Genomic DNA, 23311 nt, shown 5'->3' on the forward strand with positions numbered 1-23311 from the left:
CTCCTGAGCTCTCTCTATCGGGAGATAAACCCTTTTCTGGTCTGTGTCTAGGATCATGCCTAGGAGAGGCAGATGAGCTGTAGGAACCAACTGCGACTTTGGAATATATAGAATCCAGCCGTGTTGCCGTTACACTTCCAGAGAAAGTGATACGCTGTTCAGCAACTGTTCTCTTGATCTCGCTTTTATGAGGAGATTGTCCAAGTACGTAATAATAGTGACACCTTGCTTCCGCAGGAGCACCATCATTTCCGCCATTACCGTGGTGAATATTCTCAAGGCCGTGGAGAGACCAAACGGCAACATCTGAATTGGTAATGACAATCCCGTACCGCAATTCTGAGGTACGCCTGATGAGGTGGATAACTGGGGACATGAAGGTATGCATCCCTTATGTCCCGAGTCACCATAAAATCTCCCCCTTTCAGGCTTGCAATGAACGCTCTTAGCGATTCCATCTTGAACTTGAACCTTTTCAGGTATATGTTCAGGGATTTTAAATTCAATATGGGTCTGACCGAACCGTCTGGTTTCAGGACTACAACATGGTCGAATAATAACCCCCTCCTTGTTGAAGGAGGGGAACCTTGACCACCACCTGTTGAAGATACAATTTGTGAATTGCAGTTAACACTGTTTCCCTCTCGTGGGGGGAAGCCGGCAGGGCCGTCGGTGAGAGGGCATCTTCTCAAAGTCCAGCTTGTATCCCTGAGACACAATATCTATTGCCCAGGGATCTAACAGGGAGTAAACCCACTTGTGGCTGAACTTACGAAGGCGTGCACCCACCGGGCCTAGCTCCGCCTGTGGAGCCCCAGCGACATGCGGTGGATTTTTGTAGAGGCCGGGGAGGACTTCTGTTCCTGGGAACTAGCTGTGTTGGGCAGCTTCTTTCCTCTGCCCCCGCCTCTGGCAAGAAAGAACGCACCTCGGACTTTGTTTCTTTATTCGAAAGGCTGCATTTGATAATGTCGTGCTTTCCTAGGCTGTGCAGGAATATAAGGCAAAATATCAGAATTACCAGCTATAGCTGTGGAGACCAGGTCCGAGAACCCTTCTCCACACAATCCTCAGCCTTCCATATGCCTCCTAAGTCGGCATCATCTGTCCATTGCATATTCTACAGGACACGTCAAGCAGAAATCGACATAGCTTTGACTCTAGGACCCAGTATACTCATGTCTCTTTGGGCATGTTTTATATATACATATCTCTTAAGACAGCATCTTTAAATAAGATTTTACTCACCGGTAAATCTATTTCTCGTAGTCCGTAGTGGATGCTGGGGACTCCGTAAGGACCATGGGGAATAGACGGGCTCCGCAGGAGACTGGGCACTCTAAAAGAAAGATTAGGTACTATCTGGTGTGCACCGGCTCCTCCCTCTATGCCCCTCCTCCAGGCCTCAGTTAGGATACTGTGCCCGGAAGAGCTGACACAATAAGGAAGGATTTTGAATCCCGGGTAAGACTCATACCAGCCACACCAATCACACTGTAATACTCGTGATACTATACCCAGTTAACAGTATTAAATATAACTGAGCCTCTCAACAGATGGCTCAACAATAACCCTTTAGTTAGGCAATAACTATATACAAGTATTGCAGACAATCCGCACTTGGGATGGGCGCCCAGCATCCACTACGGACTACGAGAAATAGATTTACCGGTGAGTAAAATCTTATTTTCTCTGACGTCCTAGTGGATGCTGGGAACTCCGTAAGGACCATGGGGATTATACCAAAGCTCCCAAACGGGCGGGAGAGTGCGGATGACTCTGCAGCACCGAATGAGAGAACTCAAGGTCCTCCTCAGCCAGGGTATCAAATTTGTAGAATTTAGCAAACGTGTTTGCCCCTGACCAAGTTGCAGCTCGGCAAAGTTGTAAAGCTGAGACCCCTCGGGCAGCCGCCCAAGATGAGCCCACTTTCCTCGTGGAATGGGCTGTTACTGAATTGTGCTACAATTTCAGCGAGCAATAGTCTGCTTAGAAGCAGGAGCACCTATTTTGTTGGGTGCCTACAGGATAAAAAACGAGTCAGTTTTCCTGACTACAGCCGTCCTGGAAAATAAGAATTTACTTACCGATAATTCTATTTCTCGTAGTCCGTAGTGGATGCTGGGAACTCCGTAAGGACCATGGGGAATAGCGGCTCCGCAGGAGACTGGGCACAAAAGTAAAGCTTTAGGACTACCTGGTGTGCACTGGCTCCTCCCCCAAGCCTCAGTTAGGATACTGTGCCCGGACGAGCGTACACAATAAGGAAGGATTTTGAATCCCGGGTAAGACTCATACCAGCCACAACAATCACACCGTACAACCTGTGATCTGTACCCAGTTAACAGCATGATAACAGAGGAGCCTCTGAAAAGATGGCTCACAACAATAATAACCCGATTTTTGTAACAATAACTATGTACAAGTATTGCAGACAATCCGCACTTGGGATGGGCGCCCAGCATCCACTACGGACTACGAGAAATAGAATTATCGGTAAGTAAATTCTTATTTTCTCTGACGTCCTAGTGGATGCTGGGAACTCCGTAAGGACCATGGGGATTATACCAAAGCTCCCAAACGGGCGGGAGAGTGCAGATGACTCTGCAGCACCGAATGAGAGAACTCCAGGTCCTCCTCAGCCAGGGTATCAAATTTGTAGAATTTAGCAAACGTGTTTGCCCCTGACCAAGTAGCTGCTCGGCAAAGTTGTAACGCCGAGACCCCTCGGGCAGCCGCCCAAGATGAGCCCACCTTCCTTGTGGAATGGGCTTTTACAGATTTTGGCTGTGGCAGGCCTGCCACAGAATGTGCAAGCTGAATTGTACTACAAATCCAACGAGCAATAGTCTGCTTAGAAGCAGGAGCACCCAGCTTGTTGGGTGCATACAGGATAAACAGCGAGTCAGATTTTCTGACTCCAGCCGTCCTGGAAACATATATTTTCAAGGCCCTGACTACGTCCAACAACTTGGAGTCCTCCAAGTCACTAGTAGCCGCAGGTACCACAATAGGTTGGTTCAGATGAAACACTGAAACCACCTTAGGGAGAAAATGAGGACGAGTCCTCAATTCCGCCCTGTCTGAATGGAAGATCAGATAAGGGCTTTTACAGGATAAAGCCCGCCAATTCTGACACGCGCCTGGCCGAGGCCAGGGCCAACAACATGACCACTTTCCATGTGAGATATTTTAACTCCACAGATTCAAGTGGTTCAAACCAATGTGACTTTAGGAAACCCAAAACTACATTGAGATCCCAAGGTGCCACTGGAGGCACAAAAGGAGGCTGTATATGCAGTACCCCTTTTACAAACGTCTGAACTTCAGGAACTGAAGCTAGTTCTTTCTGGAAGAAAATTGACAGGGCCGAAATTTGAACCTTAATGGACCCCAATTTTAGGCCCATAGACACTCCTGTTTACAGGAAATGCAGGAATCTACCTAATTGAAATTCCTCCATCGGGGCCATACTGGCCTCGCACCCCGCAACATATTTTCGCCAAATGCGGTGATAATGCTTTGCGGTTACATCCTTCCTGGCTTGATCAGGGTAGGGATGACTTCATCCGGAATGCCTTTTTCCTTCAGGATCCGGCGTTCAACCGCCCTGCCGTCAAACGCAGCCGCGGTAAGTCTTGGAATAGACAGGGTCCTTGCTGGAGCAGGTCACTTCTTAGAGGTAGAGGCCACGGGTCCTCCGTGAGCACCTCTTGAAGTTCCGGGTACCAAGTCCTTCTTGGCCAATCCGGAGCCACGAGTATAGTTCTTACTCCCCTCCGTCTTATAATTCTCAGTACTTTTGGTATGAGAGGAAGAGGAGGGAACACATACACTGACTGGTACACCCACGGTGTTACCAGAGCGTCCACAGCTATTGCCTGAGGGTCCCTTGACCTGGCGCAATACCTGTCCAATTTTTTATTTAGGCGGGACGCCATCATGTCCACCTTTGGTTTTTCCCAATGGTTTACAATCATGTGGAAGACTTCTGGGTGAAGTCCCCACTCTCCCGGGTGGAGGTCGTGTCTGCTGAGGAAGTCTGCTTCCCAGTTGTCCACTCCCGGAATGAACACTGCTGACAGTGCTATCACATGATTTTCCGCCCAGCGAAAAATCCTTGCATCTTCTGCCATTGCCCTCCTGCTTCTTGTGCCGCCCTGTCTGTTTACGTGGGCGACTGCCGTGATGTTGTCCGACTGGATCAGCACCGGCTGACCTTGAAGCAGAGGTCTTGCTTGGCTTAGGGCATTGTAAATGGCCCTTAGCTCCAAATTATTTATGTGAAGTGATGTCTCCAGGCTTGACCACAAGCCCTGGAAATTTCTTCCCTGTGTGACTGCTCTCCAGCCTCGCAGGCTGGCATCCGTGGTCACCAGGACCCAGTCCTGAATGCCGAATCTGCGGCCCTCTAGAAGATGAGCACTCTGCAACCACCACAGGAGAGACACCCTTGTCTTTGGTGACAGGGTTATCCGCTGATGCATCTGAAGATGCGATCCGGACCATTTGTCCAGCAGGTCCCACTGGAAAGTTCTTGCGTGGAATCTGCCGAATGGAATTGCTTCGTAGGAAGCCACCATTTTTCCCAGGACCCTTGTGCACTGATGCACTGACACTTGGCCTGGTTTTAGGAGGTTTCTGACTAGTTCGGATAACTCCCTGGCCTTCTCCTCCGGGAGAAAACACCTTTTTCTGGACTGTGTCCAGGATCATCCCGAGGAATAGAAGGCGTGTCGTCAGGATCAGCTGCGATTTTGGAATATTGAGAATCCAACCGTGCTACCGCAGCACTATCTGAGATAGTGCTACCCCGACTTCCAACTGTTCCCTGGATCTTGCCCTTATCAGGAGATCGTCCAAGTAAGGGATAACTAAAAACTCCCTTCTTTCGAAGGAGTATCATCATTTCGGCCATTACCTTGGTAAAGACCCGTGGTGCCGTGGACAATCCAAACGGCAGCGTCTGAAACTGATAGTGACAGTTCTGTACCACAAACCTGAGGTACCCTTGGAGAAGGGTAAATTGGGACATGTAGGTAAGCATCTTTGATGTCCAGGGAGACCATATAGTCCCCTTCTTCCAGGTTTGCAATCACTGCTCTGAGTGACTCCATCTTGAATTTGAACCTTTGTATGTAAGTGTTCAAGGATTTTAGATTTAAAATTGGTCTCACCGAGCCGTCCGGCTTCGGTACCACAAATAGTGTGGAATAGTACCCCTTTCCCTGTTGTAGGAGGGGTACCTTGATTATCACCTGCTGGGAATACAGCCTGTGAATGGCTTGCAATACTGTCTCCCTGTCTGAGGGAGACGTCGGTAAAGTAGACTTTATGAAACGGCGAGGGGGAGACGTCTCGAATTTCTTGAGACGGGCCCCCACCGTGCCTGAGACCGCTTGTAAAGCCCCAGCGTCATGCTGAGGACTTTGCGGAGGCGGGAGAGGGCTTTTGTTCCTGGGAATTGGCTGTTTGCTGCAACCTTTTTCCTCTCCCTCTGCCACGGGGCAGAAATGAGGCGCCTTATTGCCCGCTTTATGGGGCCGAAAGGACTGCGCCTGATAATACGGCGTCTTCTTAGGTTGAGAAGCTACCTGGGGTAAAAATGTGGATTTTCCAGCCGCTGCCGTGGCTACCAGGTCTGTTAGACCTACCCCAAATAACTCCTCCCTTTTATAAGGCGATACTTCCACATGCCTTTTGGAATCAGCATCACCTGACCACTGTCTTGTCCATAACCTTCTTCTGGCAGAAATGGACAGCGCACTTACTCTTGGTGCCAGTCGGCAAATATCCCTCTGTGCATCACGCATATATAGAAATGCATCTTTTAAATGCTCTATAGTTAGTAATATACTGTCCCTATCTAGGGTATCAATATTGTCAGTCAGGGAATCCGACCAAGCCACCCCAGCACTGCACATCCAGGCTGAGGCGATTGCTGGTCGCAGTATCACACCCGTGTGAGTGTATATACATTTTAGGATATTTTACTGCTTTCTGTCAGTAGGTTCCTTAAGGGCGGCCGTATCCGGGGACGGTAGTGCCACCTGTTTAGACAAGCGTGTGAGCGCTTTATTCACCCTAAGGGGTGTTTCCCAACGTGCCCTATCCTCTGGCGGGAAGGGGTATGATGCCAATAACTTTTTAAGAATTATCAGTTTTTTATCGGGGGAAACCCACGCATCATCACACACTTCATTTAATTCCTCAGATGCAGGAAAAACTACAGGCAGTTTTTTCTCACCCAACATAATACCCATTTTAGTGGTACTGGTATTATCAGAAATGTGTAAAAACATTTTCCATAGCCTCAATCATGTAACGTGTGGCCCTACTGGAAGTTGTAAAGAGCTGACACTGTCACATAATTCCTTCCATAAGCTCATCCACTCAGGTGTCGACTCCCTAGGGCAGGCATTCCCAACCACGGTCCTCAAGGCACACCAACAGTGCAGGTTTTAGTGATATCCAGGCTGCAGCACAGATGATTAAATCAAAATAACTGAGCTGCTAATTAAGTCACCTGTGCTGAAGCCTGGATATAACTAAAACCTGCACTGTTAGTGTGCCTTGAGGACCGCAGTTGGGAATGCCTGCCCTAGGGGGTGACATCTGTTACAGGCAATTGCTCCGCCTCCACCTCATTTTCCTCCTCATACATGTCGACACAACGTACCGACACACAGCACACACACACAGGGAATGCTCTGATAGAGGACAGGACCCCACTAGCCCTTTGGGGAGACAGAGGGAGAGTATGCCAGCACACACCAGAGCGCTATATATATATATATATACAGGGATAACCTTATATAAGTGTTTTTCCCCTTATAGCTGCTGTATTGTTATACTGCGCCTAATTAGTGCCCCCCTCTCTTTTTTAACCCCTTTCTGTAGTGTAGTAACTGCAGGGGAGAGCCAGGGAGCTTCCCTCCAACGGAGCTGTGAGAGAAAATGGCGCCAGTGTGCTGAGGAGATAGGCTCCGCCCCCTTCTCGGCGGCCTTTTCTCCCGTTTTTATGTGGAATCTGGCAGGGTTTAAAATTCATCCATATAGCCCTGGGGGCTATATGTGATGTATTTTCGCCAGCCAAGGTGTTTTTATTGCTGCTCAGGGCGCCCCCCCCTAGCGCCCTGCACCCTCAGTGACCGAAGTGTGAAGTGTGCTGAGGAGCAATGGCGCACAGCTGCAGTGCTGTGCGCTACCTTGGTGAAGACAGGTGGTCTTCTGCCGCCGATTTTTCCGGACCTCTTCTTGCTTCTGGCTCTGTAAGGGGGCCGCCGGCACGGCTCTGGGACCGAGCTCCGAGGCTGGGCCTGTGTTCGGTCCCTCTGGAGCTAATGGTGTCCAGTAGCCTAAGAAGCCCAATCCACTCTGCACGCAGGTGAGTTCGCTTCTTCTCCCCTTAGTCCCTCGATGCAGTGAGCCTGTTGCCAGCAGGTCTCACTGAAAATAAAAAACCTAAAACTAAACTTTTACTAAGAAGCTCAGGAGAGCCCCTAGTGTGCACCCTTCTCGGCCGGGCACAAAAATCTAACTGAGGCTTGGAGGAGGGTCATAGGGGGAGGAGCCAGTGCACACCAGGAAGTCCTAAAGCTTTACTTTTGTGCCTAGTCTCCAGCGGAGCCGCTATTCCCCATGGTCCTTACGGAGTTCCCAGCATCCACTAGGACGTCAGAGAAATATAAATTATTAAGGCCCTGACTACGTCCAGTAACTTGGAATCTTCCAAGTCCCTAGTAGCCGCAGGCACTGCAATAGGTTGGTTCAAGTGAAAAGCTGATACCACCTTAGGGAGAAACTGGGGACGAGTCCTCAATTCTGCCCTATCCATATGGAAAATCAGATAAGGGCTTTTACATGACAAAGCCGCCAATTCTGACACACGCCTGGCCGAAGCCAAGGCCAATAACATGACCACTTTCCACGTGAGATATTTTAGATCCACGGTTTTAAGTGGCTCAAACCAATGTGATTTTAAGAAACTCAACACCACGTTGAGATCCCAAGGTGCCACAGAAGGCACAAAAAAGGGGCTGAATATGTAGCACTCCCTTTACAAATGTCTGAACTCCAGGCAGTGAAGCCAGTTCTTTCTGGAAGAAAATCGACAGAGCCGAAATCTGGACCTTAATGGAACCCAATTTTAGACCCATAGTCACTCCTGACTGTAGGAAGTGCAGAAAACGACCCAGCTGAAATTCCTCTGTTGGGGCCTTCCTGGCCTCAGACCACGCAACATATTTTCGCCAAATACGGTGATAATGGTTTGCGGTTACTTCTTTCCTGGCTTTTATCAGCGTAGGAATGACTTCCTCCGGAATGCCCTTTTGCTTTAGGATCCGGAATTCAACCGCCATGCCGTCCAACGCAGCCGCGGTAAGTCTTGGAACAGACAGGGCCCCTGCTGTAGCAGATCCTGTCTGAGCGGTAGAGGCCATGGGTCCTCTGATATTATTTCTTGAAGTTCTGGGTACCAAGCTCTTCTTGGCCCATCCGGAACCCCGAGTATCGTTCTTACTCCTCGTTTTCTTATTATTCTCAGTACCTTTGGTATGAGAGGCAGAGGAGGGAATACATAAACCGACTGGTACACCCACGGTGTCACTAGACCGTCCACAGCTATTGCCTGAGGGTCCCTTGACCTGGCGCAATATCTAGTTTTTTATTTAGGTGGGACGCCATCATGTCCACCTGTGGCCTTTCCCAACGGTTTACCAACAGTTGGAATACTTCTGGATGAAGTCCCCACTCTCCCGGGTGTCGGTCGTCTCTGCTGAGGAAGTCTGCTTCCCAGTTGTCCACTCCCGGAATGAACACTGCTGACAGTGCTAAGACGTGATTTTCCGCCCATCGGAGAATCCTTGTGGCTTCTGCCATCGCCATCCTGCTTCTTGTGCCGCCCTGTCGGTTTACATGGGCGACTGCCGTGATGTTGTCTGATTGGATCAGTACCGGCTGGTTTTGAAGCAGAGGCCTTGCCAGACTTAGGACATTGGAAATGGCCCTCAGTTCCAGAATATTTATGTGTAGGGACGACTCCTGACTTGACCAAAGTCCTTGGAAATTTCTTCCCTGTGTGACTGCCCCCCAGCCTCGAAGGCTGGCATCCGTGGTTACCAGGACCCAGTCCTGTATGCCGAATCTGCGGCCCTCTTGAAGATGAGCACTCTGCAGCCACCACAGTAGAGATACCCTGGTCCTTGGAGACAGGGTTATCAGCCGATGCATCTGAAGATGCGATTCCGACCACTTGTCCAAGAGGTCCCACTGAAAGGTTCTTGCATGGAACCTGCCGAATGGAATTTTTCTTGGTAAGAAGCTACCATTTTTCCCAGGACTCGTGTGCAGTGATGCCCCGATACCTGTTTTGGTTTCAGGAGGTCTCTGACTAGAGATGACAGCTCCTTGGCTTTCTCCTGCGGGAGAAACACCTTTTTCTGTTCTGTGTCCAGAACCATCCCCAGGAACAGCAGGCGTGTGGTAGGAACCAGCTGTGACTTTGGAATGTATAGAATCCATCCGTGCTGATGTAGCACTTCCCGAGATAGTGCTACTCCGAACAACAACTGCTCCATGGACCTCGCCTTTATAAGGAGATCATCCAAGTACGGGATAATTAAAAACTCCCTTTTTTCGAAGGAGTATCATCATTTCTGCCATTACCTTGGTAAAGACCCTCGGTGCCCTGGACAGTCCAAACGGCAGTGTTTGGAATTGGTAATGGCAATCCTGTACCACAAATCTGAGGTACTCCTGGTGAGGATGGTAAATGGGGACATGTAGGTAAGCATCCTTGATGTCCAGGGATACCATGTAATCCCCCTCCTCCAGGCTTGCAATAACCGCCCTGAGCGATTCCATCTTGAACTTGAATTTTTTTATGTATGTGTTCAAGGACTTCAAATTTAAAATGGATCTTACCGAACCGTCCGGTTTCAGTACCACAAACAGTGTGGAATAGTAACCCCATCCTTGTTGAAGTAGGGGCACCTTGACTATCACCTGCTGGGAATACAGCTTGTGAATTGCCTCTAGCACAGCCTCCCTGCCTGAGGGAGGTGTCGGCAAGGCAGATTTGAGGAAACGGCGGGGGGGAAGACGCCTCGAATTCCAGCCTGTACCCCTGAGATACTACTTGAAGGATCCAGGGATCCACCTGTGAGCGAGCCCACTGATCGCTGAAATTTTTTTTAGGCGGCCCCCCCACCGTACCTGGCTACGCCTGTGGAGCCCCCGCGTCATGCGGTGGACTCAGAGGAAGCGGGGGAAGAATTTTGATTCTGGGAACTGGCTGACTGGTGCAGCTTTTTCCCTCTTCCCTCGTCTCTGTGCAGAAAGGAAGCGCCTTTGACCCGCTTGCTTTTCTGAAGCCGAAAGGACTGTACCTGATAATACAGTGCTTTCTTAGGCTGTGAGGAAACCTGAGGTAAAAAAATTTCTTCCCAGCTGTTGCTGTGGATACGAGGTCCCAGAGACCATCCCCAAACAATTCCTCACCCTTATAAGGCTCTATGTGCCTTTTAAAGTCAGCATCACCTGTCCAGTGTCGGGTCTCTAATACCCTCCTGACAGAATGGACATTGCATTAATTCTGGATGCCAGCCGGCAAAATATCCCTCTGTGCATCCCTCATATATAAGACGACATCTTATGTTCGCAAAATAGTATCCCTGTTTGACAGGGTTACAGACCACGCTGCAGCAGCACTATCTGCAGGTCTCAGTCTAGTACCTGAGTGTGTAAATACAGACTTCAGGATAGCCTCCTGCTTTTTATCAGCAGGTACCTTCAAAGTGGCCGTATCCTAAGACGGCAGTGCCACCTTTTTTGACAAACGTGTGAGCGCCTTATCCACCCTAGGGGATATCTCCCAGCGTAACTTATCCTCTGGCGGGAAAAGGTACGCCATCAGTAACTTTTTAGAAATTATCAGTTTCTTATCGGGGGAACCCACGCTTTTTCACACTTCATTCACTCATTTGATGGGGGAACAAAACACTGCCTGCTTTTTCTACCCAAAAATAAAACCCTTTTTTAGTGGTACTTGGGTTAATGTCAGAAATGTGTAACACATTTTTTATTGCCGGGATCATGTAATGGATGTTCCTAGTGGATTGTGTATATGTCTCAACCTCGTCGACACTGGAGTCAGACTCCGTGTCGACATCTGTGTCTGCCATCTGAGGGAGCGGGCGTTTTTAAGCCCTGATGGCCTTTGAGATGCCTGGGCAGGCGCGGGCTGAGAAGCCGGATGTCCCATAGCTGTAACGTCATCCAGCCTTTTATGTAAGGAGTTGACACTGTCTGTTAATACCTTCCACCTATCCATCCAGTCTGGTGTCGGCCCACAGGGGGCGACATCCCATTTATCGGCATCTGCTCCGCCTCCACATAAACCTCCTCATCAAACATGTCGACACAGCCGTACCGACACACCGCACACACACAGGGAATGCTCTGACTGAGGACAGGACCCCACACAGCCCTTTGGGGAGACAGAGAGAGAGTATGCCAGCACACACCAGAGCGCTATATAATGTAGGGATAAACACTATCACTGAGTGAATTTTCCCCAATAGCTGCTTGTATAAACAATATTGCGCCTAAATTTAGTGCCCCCCCTCTCTTTTTAACCCTTTGAGCCTGAAAACTACAGGGGAGAGCCTGGGGAGCTGTCTTCCAGTTACACTGTGAAGAGAAAATGGCGCAAGTGTGCCGAGGGAGATAGCTCCGCCTTTTTATGGATTCTGGCAGGGGTAATTATCACATATATAGCCTCTGAGGCTATATATTGTGATTATTTTGCCAGCCAAGGTGTTTTTATTGCTGCTCAGAGCGCCCCCCCCAGCGCCCTGCACCCTCAGTGACCGGAGTGTGAAGTGTGTATGAGGAGCAATGGCGCACAGCTGCAGTGCTGTGCGCTACCTTGGAGAAGACTGAAGTCTTCTGCCGCCGATTTTCCGGACCATCTTCATGCTTCTGGCTCTGTAAGGGGGACGGCGGCGCGGCACCGGGAACGAACACCAAGGACGGGTCCTGCGGTCGATCCCTCTGGAGCTAATGGTGTCCAGTAGCCTAAGAAGCCCAAGCTAGCTGCAAGCAGGTAGGTTCGCTTCTTCTCCCCTTAGTCCCTCGTTGCAGTGAGCCTGTTGCCAGCAGGTCTCACTGTAAAATAAAAAACCTAACATATACTTTATTTCTAGGAGCTCAGGAGAGCCCCTAGTGTGCATCCAGCTCGGCCGGGCACAGAAATCTAACTGAGGTCTGGAGGAGGGGCATAGAGGGAGGAGCCAGTGCACACCAGATAGTACCTAATCTTTCTTTTAGAGTGCCCAGTCTCCTGCGGAGCCCGTCTATTCCCCATGGTCCTTACGGAGTTCCCAGCATCCACTAGGACGTCAGAAAAAACTATATACAAGCCTTGCAGAAGAAGTCCGCACTTGGGACGGGCGCCCAGCATCCTCTACGGACTAAGAGAAAAAGATTTACCGGTAGGTTTAAAATCTTATTTTCTCTAACGTCCTAGAGGATGCTGGGACTCCGTAAGGACCATGGGGATTATACCAAAGCTCCCAAACGGGCGGGAGAGTGCGGATGACTCTGCAGCACCGATTGAGCAAACAGGAGGTCCTCCTCAGCCAGGGTATCAAACTTATAGAACTTTGCAAAGGTGTTTGACCCCGACCAAGTAGCAGATCGGCACAGCTGTAGTGCCGAGACCCCTCGGCCAGCCGCCCAAGAAGAGCCCACCTTCCTAGTTGAATGGGCCTTAACCGATTTTGGTAACGGCAATCCTGCCGTAGAATGCGCCTGCTGAATCGTGTTACAGATCCAGCGAGCAATAGTCTGCTTTGAAGCAGGGCCGCCAAGCTTGTTGGCTGCATACAGGACAAACAGTGCCTCTGTTTTTCTGATCCTAGCCGTTCTGGCCACGTAAATCTTCAAAGCCCTGACCACATCAAGGGACTCGAAATCCTCCAAGTCACGTGTAGCCACAGGCACGACAATAGGCTGGTTCATATGAAAGGATGACACCACTTTAGGTAGGAAGAGAGGACGAGTCCGCAATTCTGCCCCATCCGTATGAAAAACCAGATAGGGGCTTTTATGTGATAAAGCCGCTCATTCCGAAACTCGCCTAGCCGAAGCTAAGGCTAACAACATGACCACCTTCCAAGTGAGATATTTTAACTCCACCGTTTTGAGTGGTTCAAACCAATGTGACTTAAGGAAACTTAACACCACGTTAAGGTCCCAAGGCGCCACCGGAGGTACAAAAGGAGGCTGAATATGCAGTACTCCCTTCACAAACGTCTGTACTTCAAGAAGAGAGGCCAATTCCTTCTGAAAGAAAATGGATAGGGCCGAAATCTGGACCTTAATGGAGCCTAATTTAAGGCCCAAATTCACTCCAGTTTGTAGGAAGTGAAGGAGACGGCCCAGCTGGAATTCTTCCGTAGGAGCATTCCTGGCCTCGCACCAAGAAACATATTTTCGCCATATTCGGTGCTAATGTTGTGATGTCACATCCTTCCTAGCCTTTATTAGTGTAGGAATGACCTCATCCGGAATACCTTTTTTCGCTAGGATCCGGCGTTCAACCGCCATGCCGTCAAACGCAGCCGCGGTAAGTCCTGGAATAGACAGGGCCCCTGTTGCAGCAGGTCCTGTCTTAGAGGAAGAGGCCACGGATCTTCTGTGAGTAACTCCTGCAGCTCAGGATACCAGGTCTTTCGTGGCCAATCTGGAACAATGAGGATTGTTCTCACTCCTCTTTGTCTTATTATTCTCAACACCTTGGGTATGAGAGGTAGAGGAGGAAACACATAAACCGACTGGTACACCCATGGTGTCACTAGAGCGTCCATCGCTGTCGCCTGAGGGTCTCTTGACCGGGCGCAATATCTTTTCAACTTCTTGTTGAGGCGGGACGCCATCATGTCTACCTGTGGTTTTTCCCACCGGTTGACCAGCATTTGGAAGACTTCTGGATGAAGTCCTCATTCTCCCGGGTGGAGGTCGTGCCTGCTGAGGAAGTCTGCTTCCCAGTTGTCCACTCCCGGAATGAACACTGCCGTCAGTGCTAACACATGATTCTCTGCCCATCTGAGAATCCTTGTGGCTTCTGCCATCGCCATCCTGCTTCTCGTGCCGCCCTGTCTGTTTACATGGGCGACCGCCGTGATGTTGTCTGACTGGATCAGTACCGGCTGGTTTTGAAGCAGGGGTCTTGCCTGGCTTAGGGCATTGTAAATGGCCCTTAGCTCCAGGATATTTATGTGAAGAGAAATCTCCTGATTTGACCACAGTCCTTGGAAATTTCTTCCCTTTGTGACTGCCCCCCAGCCCCGAAGGCTGGCATCCGTGGTCACCAGGACCCAGTCCTGTATTCCGAATCTGCGGCCCTCTAGTAGATGAGCCCTCTGCAGCCACCACAGCAGCGACACCCTGGTTCTGGCCGATAGGGTTATCCGCTGTTGCATCTGGAGATGGGACCCGGACCATTTGTCCAACAGGTCCCACTGGAACGTCCTTGCGTGGAACCTTCCGAATGGAATTGCTTCGTACGAAGCTACCATTTTTCCCAGAACTCGTGTGCATTGATGTACCGACACTTTTCCTGGTTTTAGGATGTCTCTGACCAGAGATGACAATTCCTCGGCTTATTCCAGTGGAAGAAACACTCTTTTCTGGTCTGTGTCCAGAATCATTCCCAGGAACAGAAGACGTGTCGTCGGGACCAGCTGTGACTTTGGAATGTTTAGAATCCAGCCGTGCTGTTGTAGCACTTCCTGAGAAAGTGCCACCCCCACTATCAACTGTTCTTTGGACCTCGCCTTTATCAGGAGATCGTCCAAGTACGGGATAATTAAAACTCCCTTCTTGCGAAGGAGTATCATCATTTCGGCCATTACCTTGGTAAAGACCCTCGGTGCCGTGGATAACCCAAACGGCAGCGTCTGGAACTGATAGTGACAGTCCTGTACCACAAATCTGAGGTACTCCTGGTGCGGAGGGTAAATGGGGACATGCAGGTACGCATCCTTGATGTCCAGGGATACCATGTAATCCCCCCTCCTCCAGGCTCGCAATAACCGCCCTGAGCGATTCCATCTTGAACTTGAACCTTTTGATATAAGTGTTCAAGGCTTTTAAATTTAAGATGGGTCTCACCGAACCGTCCGGTTTCGGTACCACAAACATTGTGGAGTAGTAACCCTTTCCTTGCTGAAGGAGGGGTACCTTGACAATCACTTTCTGTGAATACAGTTTTTGAATAGCCACCAACACTGCCTCCCTGGCAGAGGGAGTTGCCGGCAAGGCAGATTTTAGGAAACGGCGGGGGGGAGACGTCTCGAATTCCAGCCTGTACCCCTGAGATACTACTTGAAGGACCCAGGGATCCACTTGTGAGAGAGCCCACTGTGTGCTGAAAAACCTGAGACGTGCCCCCACCGTTCCCGATTCCGCCTGAGCAGCCCCAGCGTCATGCTGTGGACTTACCGGACGCAGGGACTTCTGCTCCTGGGAACTAGCTGTGTGCTGCAGCTTTTTCCCCCTTCCTCTGCCCCTCGGCAGAAAGGATGAGCCTCTAGCCCGCTTATTTTTCTGGGGCCGAAAGGACTGTACCTGATAATACGGTGCTTTCTTTTGCTGTGGGGTAGCCTGTGGCAAAAAAGTCGATTTCCCAGCAGTAGCTGTGGAAACGAGGTCTGAAAGACCTTCCCCAAAAAGTTCCACCCCTTTATAGGGTAAAACTTCCATGTGCCGCTTGGAGTCGGCATCACCTGACCATTGCCTAGTCCATAACCCCCGTCTGGCGGCAATGGACATAGCGCTTATTTTTGATGCCAGCCGGCAAATATCCCTCTGTGCATCACGCATGTATATGACCGCGTCTTTTATATGGTCAATCGTTAGCAAAATATTGTCCCTATCCATGGTATCAATGTTTTCCGACAGGGAGTCTGACCACGCAGCAGCAGCACTGCACATCCAAGCTGATGCAATAGCGGGTCTCAATATAATGCCAGTGTGTGTGTATATAGCTTTTAGGGTACTTTCCTGCTTTCTATCAGCAGGTTCTTGTAGGGCGGCCGTATCCGGAGACGGTAGTGCCACCTTCTTTGATAAGCGTGTCAGCGCTTTATCTACCCTAGGGGGTGTTTCCCAGCGTGACCTATCCTCTGGCGGGAAAGGGTACGCAGCCATTAACCGTTTAGAAATGATCAATTTCTTATCTGGGGAAGTCCACGCTTCCTCACACACCTCATTTAATTCGTCAGAGACAGGAAAAACTACTGGTAGTTTTTTCTCACCAAACATAATACCCTTTTTTGTGGTACCTGGGGTATCATCAGAAATGTGTAATACATTTTTCATAGCCTCAATCATATAACGGGTGGATCTATTGGAGGGTACACTCGTCTCATCATCGTCGACACTGGAGTCGGTATCCGTGTCGACATCTGTATCTGTCATCTGAGGTAGCGGGCGTTTCATAGCCTCTGATGACATTTGAGGCGCTTGGACAGGCACAAGCTGAGTAGCCGGCTGTCCTATGTCGTCAAACCTTTTATGTAAGGAGCTGACACTGTCACGTAATTCCTTCCATAAGTCCATCCACACTGGTGTCGCCCCCGCAGGGGGTGACATCCCATTCACAGGCATTTGCTCCGCCTCCACATCATTATCCTCATCATACATGTCGACACAGCAGTACCGACACACAGCAGACACACAAGGAATGCTCTTACAGAGGACAGGACCCCACAAAGCCCTTTGGGGAGACAGAGGGAGAGTATGCCAGCACACACCAGGGCGCTATATAACACAGGGATATCACTATACAGAGTGTTTTCCCCTATAGCTGCCTATAACATATATATATTGCGCCTAAATTGTGCCCCCCCTCTCTTTTTTACCCTTTCTGTAGTGCAGGACTGCAGGGGAGAGCCAGGGAGCTTCCTTCCTTCCAGCGGAGCTGTGAGGGAAAAATGGCGCCAGTGTGCTGAGGGACTTGGCTCCGCCCCTTTTTCGGTGGGCTTTCTCCCGCTATTTTATCGTTTCTGGCAGGGGTTAATATACACCTATATAGCCTCTGGGGCTATATATGGTGTTAGTTTTGCCAGCCAAGGTGTTACTATTGCTGCTCAGGGCGCCCCCCCCCAGCGCCCTGCACCCATCAGTGACCGCAGTGTGTGGTGTGCATGAGGAGCAATGGCGCACAGCTGCAGTGCTGTGCGCTACCTTGGAGAAGACAAAAGTCTTCAGCCGCCGATTTTCCGGACCACCTTCTTGTTTCTGGCTCTGTAAGGGGGACGGCGGCGCGGCTCCGGGAACGGACGACGAGGTCGGGTCCTGTGTTCGATCCCTCTGGAGCTAATGGTGTCCAGTAGCCTAAGAAGCCCAAGCTACCACCACTTAGGTAGGTTCGCTTCTTCTCCCCTTAGTCCCTCGTTGCAGTGAGCCTGTTGCCAGCAGGTCTCACTGAAAATAAAAAACCTAAACTATACTTTCTTCTAGGAGCTCAGGAGAGCCCCTAGTGTGCATCCAGCTTGGCCGGGCACAGAAATCTAACTGAGGCTTGGAGGAGGGTCATAGGGGGAGGAGCCAGTGCACACCAGATAGTCCTAAATCTTTCTATAGAGTGCCCAGTCTCCTGCGGAGCCCATCTATTCCCCATGGTCCTTACGGAGTCCCCAGCATCCACTAGGACGTCAGAGAAATTACCAATATATGAAGCTAAGTGATTAATATTAGGGAGCAGGAAAAACATATATACCATCAGATCCAACCTGGCTTATGGGGTTTAAATAAAACAGAAACCCCCTAGCGTTGAGAGAAAAAAGTGGAATGATATATCCAACCCACCCATGGTCTTTTAAGGGCCAACATCCTACTCCCAGTCAAGTGCGTATCTGAGAGACATACAATAATTGCCTGATATTTCTTAACTTGCACCACGACAAGCGAGCGCTTAATCTGGTCATTCAAGCCCAAATAATTTCAGCTGGAGCAAGCAGAGTCCCTCACCCCTCCCAATCATAGATCCAGAAAAAGAAGAGTAGGACAGGAGAGAATAAATAAATAAATAAATAAATAGAAGGAAAGGGGGTAAAGCGTCAGGAGATGAGAGGCAGCAGAGAAACCACTGTGAGCATAGTAACCCATATGAACACCAGGAAATGACCTAAGTGGAGACCCAAGCCAGCACGACACAAGTAAACAAAACAATAGAGCCAGATATATGCAGAACATACATTAACGAGATAACAAACGAAACAAAAAAGAAATAGAAAAAAAGAAGAAGAAAAAAAGAAAAAAAACTGTCCCAGCCCCCACAGGGTGTGTTCTATGCTACTCAGTAATGATTTACCATGTGTATTTACAGGTGCAGTCAGTCATTGAGTGTTGTCTCATGTGTGCTCATAAGCAGAAAGGCATGCAGATGTGCATCTCTACATTGCCATGAACCAAGATCTCACCTGAACAATCTGCTCCCACACCATCCTCGTGACTGTAGATCCAGAATTAAAAGTCACCTCCACATGATATGCGGCATTCAATATCTGACAAAAAATACAACAGTTTCACTGTTCACAAGAGTGTACTATTGCTGAATTTAAAGGAAACAATAGACAACCTACCCATTCTCTCAACCATGAGGTTTTCAAATTTGTATGACACATGTTCAGAAAGTATCCTGGATAGTGCCAATCTACAGGCAGAACTCTTTCATAAACGTCCTATAAAATGCAGACCAAATAATGGCAAAGCAGCATATAATCACCTATGTATCCAGCTCAAAAGAAACCCGCTCTTTATGCCTAGCTTGAGAAAAAGGAATATGGGACTTGAAAGATGCTCGTTTCTCACCTGTTTCAGGTGGTTGCTGGTTATGTGCGAAGAGGACTCTCTCTGTGACATCTCTAGGCTACGAAGACACCTCTCGAGTGTGCCCACAAAACTTTCCCGTAGATAGTCCACCGAACTGATGAGTTTGCTCACTACAGCTTGATTGAGCCGTGATATGATTAGCTCTTTGATCTGAAAGATGCAGTTTTTTACCTCCTGTGCTCCGAGAGGCTCTCCGTTCTGTGGGATGGAGATATCTGAGCAAACGGTACAAAAATCACTTCTATTAAAGCAGGCTGGAATGGAAAACTACCATTTTCCAAATACTGTGTTAGTAGTAAAGAGGTTTTTTTGTGAATACATAGCAAAATCACCTACTATAGCAAACGATTTGTGCAATCTGAAAGGTCTTCCCGTCATCATTTGCTGGGAAACGTGGACCACATTATGCTCCAAATTTAAAATTTTGGTAGCTGTGAATGTGAAAGGACCTTTAAAGTCGCCTTTGATATCTCAGATAATTTTCTTCCTTTCAAAACGTTTGGCCATTCCAACTTGTAGTTTAACTGTTCACAGATACCGTGCCGAATGTAACGACGCACAAGTTCAGAGGCCGTGCGGGATGATGGCCAAACTGATGTTTTTTAAAGGGGCAATCACTTACAGGGCATGGTTTTGCCTGGTCAGTGACTGTCCAATTTTAAAAAAAACGTCCGAGTTCGGCTGGCATCCGGCATGGCCGCCAAACTCAGGGGTGTCATTACAACCCGCCCACAGAATGGGAGTAGACCTACACTCAGATCAAATTGGCCTGAAATCACTTGTGTAGGCCCAATATAATTATCCAGTTAAAACTCAAAACATATGGAGTGTTGAAAAGGCAGAGGGGATCACAATGTTGTTAGATGGCTGCATCAACCATTCAGTGGTCAGCTACTAACCCTTGTATTATCAGATCTAGTTAATTAACCCATTGAAATAAATATTGGCTTCTGCACGGCAAAAGTGGCCACATATGCAACAGAGATACTAATCGATTGAAAAGAGGATCAAAAGATCTTTACAAATATACCTATGTATTACACTACAGTCTAATTACCAATAACCCCCAAACATGCTTTTGTAAAACCCTTACATCATAACGCAATTGAATATTCATTACTAATTGTAGATAACAAATTGTTGCCATTTGCTTTCCTAGCCTTAAGGTAACCCAGTGTTGACTGTGTACATGAAGACATTTAGCAATTTATCTAATACTATAAAACGGGTTGTGGTTGTGTGACAGACGGTCACATAACTATATCCCCTATAAACCAGGGGCAGTTAACAGGCAGCCCTCCATCAGCTGCGGAACTACACATTCCAGAATGCCGTGACACAGTTTTGCTATTGAAGCATGCTGGGATGTGTAGTACCACAGCAGCTGAAGGGCAACATTGGGGTGTAGAGTTGGATTTTGATCCAAAGCACCAAGAGGCTAAAGCTTTGACTGTTCCCAGGATGCACTGCACCGCCTCCTCTATAGCCCCAACTCCAGGCACTGGAGCACAGTTTTGTTAACCATTCCAATGCAGTAGCAGGTAAGAGACGGTAGATGTTAATCACATAGACCCACATTCTCACGACAGGAGAAGGGACTAGCGGCTAATGACAAACAAACCCAAAGAAGCTGAGTGCGTCACGGTGGGCACCCTGTGGAAACCAGTGTACTTTGCAGAAAGATTTAACAATGCTAAGTCTTACCATAAATCTCCTTTTCTGCAGCAGGGTAAACTGGTATTCCACAGGGAATAACATCAGGGATGTCCTAAAGCAGTTCCTCATGGGAGGGGACGCACTGTAGTGGGCACAAGAACCCAGCGTCCAAAGGAAGCATCCTGGGAGGCGGAAGTATCAAAGGCATAGAACATGATGAACGTGTTCACTGAGGACCACGTTGCCGCCTTGTACAATTGTTCAGCGGACGCGCCACGGCGGGCCGCCCATGAAGGTCCAGTAGAATGGGACTTGATAGCAGCAGGAGCTGGGAGTCCAGCCTGCGCATAAGCTTGTGCAATCACCATTCTAATCTATCCGGCCAAGGTCCGCTTCTTTGCAGGCCAGCCACGTTTGTGAAAACCAAAAAAGTACAAAAAAAGAGAATCTGACCTCCTGACAGAGGCAGTCCTTTCTTCATATATACGGAGAGCCCGTACCACATCCAAAGACCACTCTTTGGAGAACAAACCAGGAGAGATAAAAGGCCAGAACTACAATCTCTTGGTTAAGGTGGAAAGATGACACCAACTTAGGTAGATAACCAGGGCGAGTTCAAAGAACTGCCCGGTCACGGTAAAAAATTAGGAAGGGTGGACGACAGGACAAAGCGCCTAAGTCCGACACCCTCCTAGCAGAGGCAATAGCCAACAGAAAAATAACGTTAAGCGTGAAGCATTTAAGGTCCACAGACTCAAAAGGTTCAAACGGAGACTCCTGAAGGGCATTAAAAACAGACAGATAGATCCCATGGAGCCACAGGAGGGACATAGGGAGGCTGAATCCGTAGTACGCCCTGAGTGAATGTATGAACGTCAGGAAGAGATACAATTTTTCGCTGAAACCACACCGACAAGGCAGAAATGTGAACCTAGAGGGAGGCCAGGCGAAGTCCTAAATCCAGGCCTTGTTGCAAAATAGCCAAAAGTCTGGAAGTACTAAACTTGTATGCATTGTAATTCTTAGCAGCACACCAGGTGAAGTAAGAATTCCAGACCCTATAATAAATCCGTGCAGAAGCCGGTTTGCGGGCCTTTAACAGTTTAAATAACTGTCTCAGAAAATCCTTTGGCCCTCCGGATTGAAGCTTCAAGAGCCACGCCGTCAAAGCCAGTCTTGCCAGGTCCTGGTAAAACACAAGGGCCTTGAACGAGGTGGTCTGGGCATTGAGGAAGTAGAAGAGGACACTCGATTGAGAGACCCTGCAGGTCTGAGAACCAATGCCGTCTGGGCCACGCTGGAGCGACTAGAAGCAGTATTCCTCCTTCTTGCATGAACTTCCGTAGTACTCTGGGCAGGAGTGACACTGGAGGGAACACGTATGGCAGCCGAAAGTTCCATGGAATTGCAAGTGCGTCCACAAATGCTTGAGGATCCCTTGACCTTGCTCCGAAGAACGGAACCTTGTGATTGAGTCAAGACGCCATCAGGTCTACATCTGGTAGACCCCACTTGTCCACAAGGAGTTGGAAGACCTCCGGATGAAGACTCCACTCCCCGGCGTGAACGTCCTGACGACTGAGGAAGTCCGCTTCCCAGTTGAGGACCCCTGGAATGAACACTGCTGATATTGCTGGCAGATGGCGTTCCGCCCATTAAACAATTTTTGACACTTCCATCATTGCCATGCGGCTTTGAGTGCCGCCTTGATGATGCACGCTACACGCTACCGTGGTGGCGTTGTCTGATTGTACTTGGAGGGCAGTTCTGTACGAAAGGTAGGGCCAGCAATTCCAGAATGTTCATCGGGGAAGAGAGAGAGAGAGAGAGAGAGAGAGACTCCAACACCGCAGACTGGCATCAGTCGTTCAGAGACCCAGTTGGAGATCCAGAAGGGACAAACCCTGCTCAACTGCTGGTCCTGTAGCCACCAACTCAGTGACAAATGAACCTCCGGAGTCAAGGAGATCATTTGAGACCTGATCCGTTGAGGCAGGAAATCCCACTTTGAAAGTAATAACCTCTGCAGAGGGCGGGAATGAAATTGAGCGTACTCTACCATGTCGAAAGCAGACACCATGAAACCTAGTAGTTGCATCGCCGAGTGTATCGACACTCTAGGGCGAGAGAGGAAGAATCTGATTCTGTCCTGAAGTTTCAGGACCTTCTCTGGACACAAGAAACAACGTTGGTTGTGTGTGTCCAGCAATGCCCACAAGTGTACTATGATCTGAGTAGGGACCAGTGAGGATTTCTTACGGTTGATGAGCCACCCATGGGCTTGCAGTAATCGGACAGTCAGTTCCAGATGATAGAGGAGAACCTCTGGGGAGTTTGCCAGAATCAACAAGTCGTCCAGAAACGGAAGGATCCCGATACCCTGACGGCAGAGAAGGGCCGTCTTGACCGCCATGACCTTGGTGAAGATAAGAGGAGCCGTGGTCAGTCCGAAAGGAAAGGCTTGGGACTAATAATGAAGGTTGCCAATAACAAAACGAAGGTATTGCTGATGCGACATGGCAATAGGTATGTGTAGGTAAGCATCCTGTATATCCAGGGATACCATATAGTCCTTGGGTTCCATAGCCAGTACAATAGAGCACAGAGTTTCCATACAGAATTTGGACACCCTCACAAATTTGTTCAAAGATTTGAGGTTGAGTATAGGTCGGGAGGATCCAGTCTGCTTCGGAACGAGAAACAGCATTGAATAGTATTCCCTGGCTCTCTGAGACAGAGGCACCGGCAC

At 49.0% G+C, this 23311-nt stretch overlaps 1 protein-coding gene across 5 annotated transcripts in view; it reads right to left on the reverse strand.

Annotated features, from left to right (window-relative positions):
* DSTYK (dual serine/threonine and tyrosine protein kinase) overlaps positions 1–23311 on the reverse strand; it is a 403908-nt gene that overhangs the window by 202213 nt on the left and 178384 nt on the right. For all 5 annotated transcript variants that reach the window (XM_063955101.1, XM_063955098.1, XM_063955100.1 and 2 more), the window contains exons 4-5: positions 18886–19121; positions 18495–18578 (exon numbers count right to left, since the gene is read on the reverse strand). In XM_063955101.1, coding sequence (XP_063811171.1) covers positions 18495–18578; positions 18886–19121 — 320 coding nt within the window. The remainder of the gene's footprint in view (positions 1–18494; positions 18579–18885; positions 19122–23311) is intronic.

This window comes from Pseudophryne corroboree, chromosome 2 (genome assembly GCF_028390025.1).
Source record: "Pseudophryne corroboree isolate aPseCor3 chromosome 2, aPseCor3.hap2, whole genome shotgun sequence".
Taxonomy (NCBI): Eukaryota; Metazoa; Chordata; class Amphibia; order Anura; family Myobatrachidae; genus Pseudophryne; species Pseudophryne corroboree.